The following is a 10,982-nucleotide window of genomic DNA, read 5'->3' on the forward strand; positions in this document are numbered from 1 at the left end:
CGGAAATGCCCCTCATTTTGCTGCTGTTTTTGTTTTGTTTTTTCTTCAGCACAGTAAATTGACGAAACTGCCCTTGACTAAACAGCTCCTTTTGTTTCCGTTTTTGCCCCTTCTCCTTCGTTGATAACCCTTCGTTCGCTCACAGAAGCCCCCATTTCCAGTTCGTTTTGAACCAGCTGGTTGGGGGGCAGCCATGGAAGATCTGCACATGGATGGGGAGCCGTCGATCTTTGTTTGGGAGGTGCGCTGCAAATCCAGCCGTCCTTTTGCTGTTCGTCTGAGAGATTTCTGGTGGGAAGATTTTTCATCTTTTCTACAGCCTTCCACTCAGACTTCCATCTCTCTTGCTTTCGAATTTCTGCATCCTTTGTCTTCAGGTATGCATCCCGTTTTCATTTCATGAATTTTATTATTTGATTAAACTATAAGACCTGTTTTAATTTGCTGCCCTAAAAGTCCAAATCCCTAATTTTCCTCATAGTGGGTCTGTGTTATTGATTTGCAAATTTTATCCAAATACTGAAATTGATTTGATTGTGTTATCATTTTGATGAAATCATGTTAAACAATTTAGTTATTAGAATACTATATGATTGCTTTTGATAAGGTTTTCTGTTTGGTTATTAAAAATTAGTTGGTAAACCCTGAAAATCGGTATTTGGATATGTCGGTTCTTTTGTTACAGGGTTTAGGATAGCTCTGTTTTGGTAAGCAGGATATGCTGCTATTTGGGTTGCTCTGTTTAAAGATATGTTCGTTCTTTTACTACATGGTTTTAATTCAAATTCGTTCTTATACTGGTTTATGGGACTGGGGATTTGAATTTGATAATTTTTGTTTTGGTAGGGGAAAGAAAATTTGGGAGTGTGATTCTAGGAACTGATTGCAATGTTTTAGCATAGTTGACTTGAAGAAGACTGGTTTGGGAAATATGTGGGATTTGAAAATCTGACTTATAAATTGGAATTATGTTTGTGGACATTAGTGATGACGAGAAAAAATTCAGAATTTTTTTGTTTGTGGGTTTGATTTACCAAGCAGATTTTTGCGTTGAATGGAAACTTATTGAAAACTAAAAAAGTTTGTATATCCTAATTTCAGAATGCAGAGTTTGGTTCTTTTGTTTTTTTCCTTTTCATGGGCTAATAATTTGGCCATGCTTATACTCTTTGCAGTTGCTAGGGACTGGAATGGATACGCAGGATACATCTCCTTCAGTGTTGCTATTCTTTGACAAGGAAAGATTTATATTTAATGCTGGAGAGGTAAGGAACTCAATTACATACATTTACATCTGGTTAGTTTTGTAATATTAAAAGTAAGGTGATGATTCAATTATTGTCTATGAAATAGTAATTAGAGATCAATGATAAACCTGTTGTTAAGTAATATAGTGTCTCCTACTTTGCAACTCTCACTGCAGGGATTGCAACGGTTCTGCACAGAGCATAAGATTAAGTTATCATAGGTATAAGATATCTGAGATCCTTACCCATTAGGTAGTTAAGACCAAAAGTGGGGCTCTCTATATACGCCTGGTGGTTAGCAAGAGAGAGTGAGTGGTTTTAAAGGGTGTCAATGGCCTTTGAATTTTACTTAAATAAGATTAAAGTTATGTGCTTTCAAGTATTTGTGAGCTCTCTGTATCTGGGTTTTGAGCAAAATGACTTTATTGATAAAGCTTTGATTTGCAGTGTATATTAATGGAGTAATAGGAACTGCTGACTGATGCAGTTTTGCATGTCCTTGGTTAATGCATTTATGTTTGTTCTACACAGATGATAAATTTTTAGGAGAAATGGAGACTTAAGGAGAGAAGTTATGGATCTGATAAGGGTTTAGGGTTTAGGGTTTACTATCTCTAATTTTTGGATCCAAATGGAATTTCTTTGATTACATATGCTGTTTCTCCAAAGCACCAATGAATAAAGCATTTAGATTTGATGGGTTTGATGTGAATGGTATGAATAAAAGCGTTTAGATTTGATGGGTTTGATGTGAATGGTATGAATCTCTCTCTCTCATTTTGGTTTGGGATTTTTGATTTATTTGTGAATTAATTTTGTTGGGTTCAATAAAATTATCAGCCAGCTGCAGTTGACTTGGTGTAAATCACGTATTTGGTCTACTTAAGTTCTTTATCGTTTCTGCCCAAAAAAAAAAAAAGTTCTTTATGGTAATTTATGAAGCATTTTGATTCTGTTTTCTGGCGTTTTCCTTTGTTTCTCCAACTAATAGATGTAGGGGTTTTCTTTTATTTTTGGTTCACCAAATGGTTTTCATCTATTCTGATTTTCTAATTTTTTATATGAGATGTGCAGTTGTTGCGGCTCTTAATCCTTCAATCTTCTCCATCTTACTTCGCAAGTTATATTACTTCGCAAGTTCACATTACTTTGGTTGTTTTTGGGTCTTTCTGTTAACTACTTTGAACATGCATTTTAAGTTCAATTTTTGTCGGCTTGGCATTTCCCTTTTTTAAGAATCTATTTCAATGAAGGCATTCAAGTTATATTACTCAGTTAGTTGGAGTTTACAGCAAGACATTCCATTTGAGTTCATTAAATGTCAAACTGCATAAAATAAGTAAGATTCATGGTTTTAAAAAAATGGGACAAGGTTTTGCAATCATTAAGGATCTTATTGTTATTGGAATAGCTCCAAGAGATCAAGGTTCCAAAAAGGAGTAACATACATTTGGAAAGGTGTTCACCCATGATCCTACGGCTGTGTCTGCAATTTTTGTTGGCCTGGCATTTCCCTTTTTTCTAATCATGCCTACCAAATGATTGTTCTGATATGAGGATTAAGGGTGCAATAAATTATTTTTTTTATACCACTGAAGTTGGGATTTTTGAAGAAAAATATCTATATCTTCGTTTTGCAGTTTCAACCATTTTGGATTTCTAACTGTCTTTATGAAGATGTTGATTCTTTCTTATATTCATGTCACAAATTAGTGGCATGCTCCTCAAGAGTTTTTTTTTTCATTATTATTTTACGTGCTTATTCTCCTTGAATATTTAAGCTCAAAATAGTTAAACTGCCATCTGAAATTTTATTAATTGAGTTGTGTGTTTTCTGGATATTGTTAGCAAAGTAAAACAAATGAACAAATTTCCTTTTCTCTCCATCTCTGCTTTCGCTTACCTAAATTGCATTTTTTTTTTTTTGGCATCCACATATTGTTTCACTTTAGTTTATGATTTTTTAAAGCATGAACATGATGAACATGACTTGCAAGACACCCTGCACTTCCTTTTTTTTCTTAGGTAACGCTCTGATTTCAGTTCTGGGTTTCATGAATGTCTAATCATGTTTTCCTTTGTACTTGGATTTTGCTGTGCATTTCATATTAGTTTTTAGTTGTATGGATTCAATTTAAGTTTCATGCTTCATGATGTGTAATGTTAGAATTCTTTTGTAGTTAGACTGTTAGAATCCTGAAATTTAAGTATTTGCTTAAAGTTGGTTGGTTGGTTGTATTTTGAGGCTATGTAATTATGTGGTTGTTGTACTTCATTCTAATTACTGTTTATTTTTTTATTATTTTTTTTCAGTATGAATCACAGTTAGGCAGTCATCCAATTGCTTCAGGTATGACTTATGAAAATTAAAAAGTTATTCAAATCTACATGTTGTATTGAAACTTTGGAATTTTATCTCAACAGATTCAATTGTCTCTCACCTCTCTAACGTATAAGCAATCACTGAAGCAAAGAAGCGAAGATAACTTTCAGATTATTGTTTCTTCATTTTGATTTATTGACTTTTTCTTTTTTCGTTTGTGTTGCCTCAAAATTCCTTCACAAAATTCGACTTGCCTCTACTACTACGTGTTTCCTGCTCTCTTCCTTATGTTGTTTTCCCCCTGATTTAATCTCAGGCTTCCATGAAATTTTGATTGTTTCAGAGGTGAGCTTGGGTACGAAATCCAAATACGAGAAGCAGTCGTTCGCCCAAATTGTTTAACCATTCTTCGCTTTAAAGGTATATTCATGATTGCCTCTCTATTCCTTATACTCTCTACTATTTTTTTTGGTACTGATTTCTTTATTTTTGTAATGTTTGTTTGCTCATCATTTCTGCATTTTCATGTTTGTATTTTTCTTTTCTTCCACAACCTTTTCCTTCAGATGAACACAGAATTTAAAATATGTTTACTTTCATATTATTCATATCTTAAAAGTAAAGAAAAACATTGAGTTCTTATTTAATTTCGTTATTTTGTGTTTCTTCGATTGGAAAACCATTTATAACTTTCTTATTAAAATGTAAAATTATATTATTCCTATTTATACATAATTAGATGTTTATGATTATTGTCATAACTCAATTTTCCCCATTCATCAACATTAACACTTGCTATTTTCCCACTTTTTTATAACAGAGTCAAGACCTCCATCAAAGAGAAGAAAAGTCATGAAGAAATTGCAAAACAAAGCCCACCGAATTAAACAACTAGCTGCTCAAAACTATTCAAATTTTGCTATTTTAATAGCTCCTTCCCACTATTAACATCTCAATGTATATACAAACATGTGTACTATTTTAACATAAAAAGTAGCCTGTAAAATATGTGATTTCCTTTTTTTCCACTTATACTTCCTTAGTTAAGCATAATGCTACGAGTTAAATCTCATTGTATATATAAACAATTTTATTTTGTCTACGTAATTTCAAAACCCGCAGCATCGCGCGGGCTTTATTGCTAGTATATACTAAAACCCAATGCAACTAAACACTGTAGCTAAGCACAGTGTAATGACGGAAATGCCCCTCATTTTGCTGCTGTTTTCATTTTGTTTTTTCTTCAGCACAGTAAATTGACGAAACTGCCCTTGACTAAACAGCTTCTTCTGTTTCCGTTTTTGCCCCTTCTCCTTCGTTGATAGCCTTTCGTCCGCTCACAGAAGCCTCTATTTCCAGTTCGTTTCGAACCAGCTGGTTGGGGGGCAGCCATGGAAGATCAACACATGCATGGGGAGCCGTCGATCTTTGTTTGGGGAGTGCGCTGCAAATCCAGCCGCACTTTTGCTCTTCGTCTGAGAGATTTCTGGTGGGAAGATTTTTCATCCTTTCTACAGCCTTCCATTCAGATTTCCATCTCTCTTGCTTTCGAATTTCTGCATCTTTTGTCTTCAGGTATGCATCCCGTTTTCATTTCATGAATTTTATTGTTGGCTGGGAGATTTTTCGTTCTTTGAAATAGAAATAGGGTTTGTATTTCTCCCCTGTTAATTTTGAGATTTTTCATTCTTTGAGATCTTTCGTTCTTTGAAATAGAAACAGGCTTCCATCTCTCTTGATTTTTCGTCCCTTTTATTAATTTTGAGTGTATTTCTCCCCTATGATGGGATTGAACATGCTTTTGAATTGGTAATGGCAGGTGACTGTTTGTGTGTGAAGAAAGGCTTGCGATTGCCCTTGCTGCTGTTGTGGGACAGAGTTTGTGCCTTTGCGAGCTCTAACCGAAGCCGGGAAAATTGTTCTAAAGGTACGAGCTTGCTTTCCGCTTTCTTACTGTTTTTTGTTTGTATAAGTTTGCTGAAACTGGGGGAAAAAAAAAGGTGTTGTTATATCTGCCATTTCCTAGATTTCGTTTGTATTGTGGAATGTAGGAGATGGGTGTGCTAGAATATGTGCTTCTGAATATGGTTGGGCTCTTTTTGATATATTTGAATACTTTACGATGAGCCTTCTAAAATCTGATGTTCTTCAATCATCAAGAGTTTTAGAAAGAATGTAAATCAAGGAACTTTAATTGTTATTAATTTCAATCAAAATCATGACTGAACATATGATGTGCAGTCAGTATTGAACATCACTGAGCATACCTTTTGTGCGTTTTAGATTTTTTTGTTAATGGGTATTTGGGTTCTTGATTTTGGATTTTGGAAGATGTCCTTCGAGCTCATAAAAATTTTCTTCTTTTTATTTGTGGGAATTAAGGCATAGTGATTATCATCCATAGTTTTGACTTTGGTTTTTTCTTTTTATTCCCTAGAAATTAATTTTAGTGAGAAATTTCTTTCTGTCAGCATATTTTGCTAAAACTTCTAAATTAATGTTCCCTTTGCCAATGGTAATCTTTCTGTCAGCATATTTTGCTAAAACTTCTGTTGGGATCTTTCAGTAAAGATTGAGTTTGCTGAGGAGGAGTTTAGTTCAAAGTTTGTCGTATTGGGCATGTTGAAATCAGAACAAATCTGATGCTGCAGCTGCTGTTTTGACATAATATTCCTGAAACTGATTGCATAATTTGAATGTCTAACTTTGCATCTGTTATTAGAACTGGTTGTGCTAGAGATTGTTCATGGTCATTTTATTTCTGGGGTTAAAAGAAAAAAGATGAAGCATGGAAATCACTTTTTCGAAAAAGTGCTTTTCCCTCACTTTTTTTGGGCTCATATAGATAGTGCCAACAGAGCAGGTTTCAATTTTCAAACAGAGGAAAACTCACATGGGCTTTTGGCAGAGAACCAGCAAACCATAATTTCTCCAGTTTATTATTGAATGAAAGAGAGATTTTCAAACCAGCAATGTTGAGTTTTCAGTTTGAGCCTGTGGGGGATGCACAATCTTCAGTTTTGCATCCCCTCAACTTTTTAATGGATTAATGATTTGGTGATGGGTTTCTAAGCATATTGTCAAAATCTTTGATTCCTTGACCAAATTGATTATGCTGCTGTGATAATCTGTTGTAGTCAATATTGTTGTTGTGGGAAATTAAGCATGCCAATTTCAACAATTTGTAATGATCTTGCTGTTGTAATGGGTTGTTAATTTGTTGTTGTAATGATAGGATTAGATGATTACAATATCTTGGACATGGTTTTCTTTTGTTTGTTGTAAAATAAAACATAAGCAGAAAACCATGTTTAACAAACATCAATTTCTAGGGTTAGGGTTTTCGTTTTATTCTCAAATGATTTGATGGGCAACACGATTTGTTCAGGATGACTCTGCATATATATATTTGATTAATTGAGGGGTCGAGATTATAAATGAGAACTCTCATATGAGTTTTTGAAATTCTCTGTTTTTTACTTTACAGGAAAAAATGGAAAATTGTTATTGATTATATTAGTATAATTTGTTTAGACACCGTCTTCCTAGGATTTTATTGCTTTCATAGTTTATTTTCTATGTTTTTCTTTTTGATTCATTGCAACTGAGATATTCGAGTTATCTCAGCCTTTGATTGTTGCTTTTGATATGTGTGAATGATGTGCAAATTCATAAAAACAATTGTATTAGTTGATCAATCAATTATAATGAATGATGTTAAAAAAAAAATAGTTAGTCTTGACCAAAAGTTGATATATTAAAGCTAATGCAGGTCAGAGAGAGAGAGAGAGAGAGAGAGAGAGAGACCTGAGGACCCCAGAGAGTTCTAAATCTTTTATAAAAGCTCATAGACCTTTAGAACTTGGCCAGTAGCCAAGTGATGGTGGCCAATTAGCATTGCTTGCAGGGACCAAAAGAATTAGGAGGAAGAGCAAGAGAGCCATAAAATATGAATGGGAAGATGAGAAAAATGTATAGTGAAGATGGAATAATTGGCTCTGTATAAATGCAGGTCACAGAGTGAGTATGGTAGTACAGTTTGATATATATATATATATATATATATATATTATAAGAACATTATTACTAGAATTAACCATCAAAACTTTTGTTCTTTTTTTTTTGGACGAAACCATCAAAACTTTACATGATATAAACTATACTTACTATTTATATATATACTTTGATTTTTCTTCTCTCTCTCTCTCTCTCTCTCTCTCTCTCTCTCTCTCTCTCTCTCTCTGTCTCTGTCTCTCTCATCCCAATTCACACAACCACTTTCTTTCCTACCCTTTATGAGGAAACATGTTTGCTTTGGTTGCAAGGTTGGAAAGCTAGGAAAAGAGGATGTGATGCAGAATGAATAGATAGGTGTCTCTTAAATGTGCCCTTTTTTCTTTCCGTTCCCTGTGCTGTGCATATGTAGTTTTGTGATTCCACAGGAACGAACTTGGGATAAAAATCGGAAAGCTACATGCAATTTCTGTGCTGTGCATATGTAGTTTGGTTTAGTACCATGCTTATTTAAAATTTTTAGAGTTAATTTTGGGTTTGTGATGATTAGGGTTAGGAAAATGAGCAATTAGGAAATTGATAATCATTGTTGTAGAATAAATCATGTTCACATGGAGTTAGATGTATGTCATGTGGTTAGAGAGGTTTTGCCTTATAAAACAGGGTCAAATCTTCTCTCTAAAGTTGTTTGATATAATAATTAACTCCTTTATATCAATATTTACACATATTCTAACATTTACCAATATATTTCTTTCTTTTCCATTTAGCATTTCTTTAAGTCATGTTCAAACCAAAACCGAATCTGAAAAAATGGTTGCAACAAAAAGCATGGAGGAAATTATATCAGATTCTGATTTACCAATCATTGGCTTAAAGAAAAAATCAAGCATGGAGAATTTGCCAACTAGCACTTCTACCCCAAAAATAGAGTTTGTATTCTCTAATTCACTCATCTCATTTAAATACATATTACATGCATAATATTCAATTATTCATACCTTCTGTCATATTCTGATTGATGCTTTGTTTGAATATATTATAAGATTCTCTCTACTTATTATATAGGTCAAAAAACCATTTAACCACTATTGGATTAACAATAAATCAAATTTTTGCATGCTGAATGTTTGGAAATACTATTAAATTGTCATATTTACAGGTAAATTTTTTGGAAAAATGTCCATTTTTCAGGGTAGGTTCTACCCGTTTTTTAACAGAAATGTCAAGCCTTAAATAATTTTTGCTCTAAATAACAGCAAAAAAGTCATATATTCCTAATACATAAGAGAATTAAAAACCTAAACATTATATTTACATCCTTTTTTCCAATTTTTCTTCAATATATTCAACCATAATTATTTTGCCTCTCTTCAATTTTTCCTTTAGATAAACACAAAATTTAAAATATGTTTACTTTGTATTACTTCAATTAGAAAACCATCTACAACTTGCTCATTAGTTCTCTTAATTTTGTAACTTTGTATTTCCTAGATTGAAAAACTATTTATAACTTTCTTATTAAATCAATAAATTATATTATTCATGTTTATACATAATTAAATGTTTATGATTATTGTCCTAACTCAATTTCCCCCATTCATCAATATTAACATTTACTATTTTCTCACTTTTTTTTTATAACAGGATCAAGACCTCTATCAAAGAGAAGAAAAATCATGAAGCAAGTGCAAAACAAAGCTCGCCCAATTAAATAGCATCCTGTACAAAACTATCCAACTTTTGCTATTTTGTTGCCTACTTCCTACTATAAACATCTCAATGTATATACAAACAAGTATAGTATTTTAACATAACAAGTAGCCTGTAAAATATGTTATTACATGCTTTTTTGCAACTTACACTCCTGTAGTTAAACATAATGTTATAAATTAAATCTCATTGTATATATAAACAATCTAATTTTGTCTACGCAATTTCAAAACCCGCAGCATCGCGCGGGCTTTCCTGCTAGTTTCAACTATAGTGTAAGGAATGGGCTTCTGAGGGCCAGTCTTGTATGCAAACCAGGCTTCAGGGTGGACAATTAAGAAATTAAAACCCAGCCCAAATTTCAACAGTCACCACTACCTCTCGTTTTCACCGACGTGTAAAATCCACCCATGACTTTCCCGCCCGCCCTCACAAACATCATATATACTCTTGTCGTGGCCACTTTTCAGTTCCATTCCATTGTTTCTTAACCTCCTGTGAGAACTATGAAGAGGAACATATCTCATTGTTTCTTTGGTCTTTTCAAAACTTTGCTGACGGTTTTCTTGGCTGTCACAATTTGTTTTGCTGAAGCTGCTGCTACAGAGTTCCAAGCGGGTGATGATTTGGGATGGCAAGAACCTGACTTAAACAACAGCGCTCTGTATACTCAGTGGGCTTCCAGGAACAGATTTCATGTTGGAGATTCTCTCTGTGAGTTCTAAAATCTTTGCACTAGTTCTCTCTCTCTCTCTCTCTCTCTCTCTCTCTCTCTCTCTCTTAGTGTAACTTGAAGAAAATTTGATGAAATATGATATTCGATAGAGAATTGGTACCGAGTATGGATAGCTATATGGAGAATTGGTGCTAACAAAATATGTGTAGTTGTTTCATGGTACAAAACATGTGTTTCGGAAAATGAAAGATGATTACAAAAAAAAAAGAAAAACACACCCCTACTAAGAAGTTGGAAGATATGCCTCCCTTACCGAATATATTTTGTTTTGTTAACCAAAAATGCATGTGTGCACTGCAATCAAAAGTGAGTCTTCCAAATCTCTGTATCTTGACAAAGCATGAATTGGTCAGTTCTAGAAAGGAATTCTAAATTCCATTTGGTGTTTATCTTTGCTCTTGTTTTGTTTTCATTTTCTTGACTCTTTTACAGCTTTCACGTACAAGAATGATTCAGTTCTTGAGGTTGACAAATGGGATTATTACCACTGCAACACAAGCAATCCCATAATCGCGTTTGATAACGGGAAAAGCATTATGAAACTTGATAGGCCTGGCCCCTTCTATTTTATCAGTGGAGCTCCTGATCACTGCAAGAATGGCCAGCGGATTTTTATCGAAGTGATGGATCCACGCCCGATCTCACAGTCTCCTCCACCCGGTGCAGTCCCACCTGAACCGTATTTGTCTGACTCTCCTGCACCCTCACCAAGCTTAGGAGTTGCCATTGCAGTTGCACCTTGTGCACTTTTTATGGCTCTTATTGTGACATTTTTAGCTTCAGTATGTTCCTCACCATAATCTTCTTCCACATTTTTTATTATTCTGGCTGTTAGGATCTATTGTGACTCCGTATTTTGCTTTAAATTATTCATTGATGTTGAACATTATTTTTCATTTATGTAATGTTGGGATGGGATGTATGTTTGATGATTATGTTTTTTTTTGTC

General features: G+C 33.9%; 3 protein-coding genes across 5 annotated transcripts; all 3 read left to right on the forward strand.

Moving 5' to 3' along the window:
- LOC109947938 lies at window positions 93–4,717 on the forward strand. Its single transcript, XM_020559685.1, has 5 exons — window positions 93–377; window positions 1,176–1,265; window positions 3,561–3,597; window positions 3,916–3,990; window positions 4,391–4,717. Exons 2-5 carry the CDS (start codon window positions 1,191–1,193, stop codon window positions 4,516–4,518), a joined length of 315 nt encoding a protein of 104 aa, XP_020415274.1. The 5' UTR covers window positions 93–377; window positions 1,176–1,190; the 3' UTR covers window positions 4,519–4,717.
- LOC109947937 lies at window positions 4,879–9,507 on the forward strand. 3 transcript variants are annotated; one of them, XM_020559682.1, is made up of 3 exons: window positions 4,879–5,145; window positions 5,390–5,497; window positions 6,137–7,318. In XM_020559682.1, exons 1-3 carry the CDS (start codon window positions 4,962–4,964, stop codon window positions 6,211–6,213), a joined length of 369 nt encoding a protein of 122 aa, XP_020415271.1. In that variant the 5' UTR covers window positions 4,879–4,961; the 3' UTR covers window positions 6,214–7,318. The 3 variants fall into 3 exon arrangements, with proteins under 3 accessions (XP_020415271.1, XP_020415273.1, XP_020415272.1); XM_020559684.1 differs by lacking the exon at window positions 6,137–7,318 and adding an exon at window positions 7,896–8,302 and having other exon boundaries at window positions 4,880–5,145; XM_020559683.1 differs by lacking the exon at window positions 6,137–7,318 and adding an exon at window positions 9,232–9,507 and having other exon boundaries at window positions 4,883–5,145.
- LOC18782684 (mavicyanin) lies at window positions 9,804–10,965 on the forward strand. The gene is made up of 2 exons (XM_007215937.2): window positions 9,804–10,011; window positions 10,466–10,965. The coding sequence occupies exons 1-2, from the start codon at window positions 9,804–9,806 to the stop codon at window positions 10,831–10,833; spliced, it is 576 nt and encodes a 191-aa protein (XP_007215999.1). The 3' UTR covers window positions 10,834–10,965.

This window comes from Prunus persica, chromosome G3 (genome assembly GCF_000346465.2).
Source record: "Prunus persica cultivar Lovell chromosome G3, Prunus_persica_NCBIv2, whole genome shotgun sequence".
Lineage (NCBI taxonomy): Eukaryota > Viridiplantae > Streptophyta > Magnoliopsida > Rosales > Rosaceae > Prunus > Prunus persica.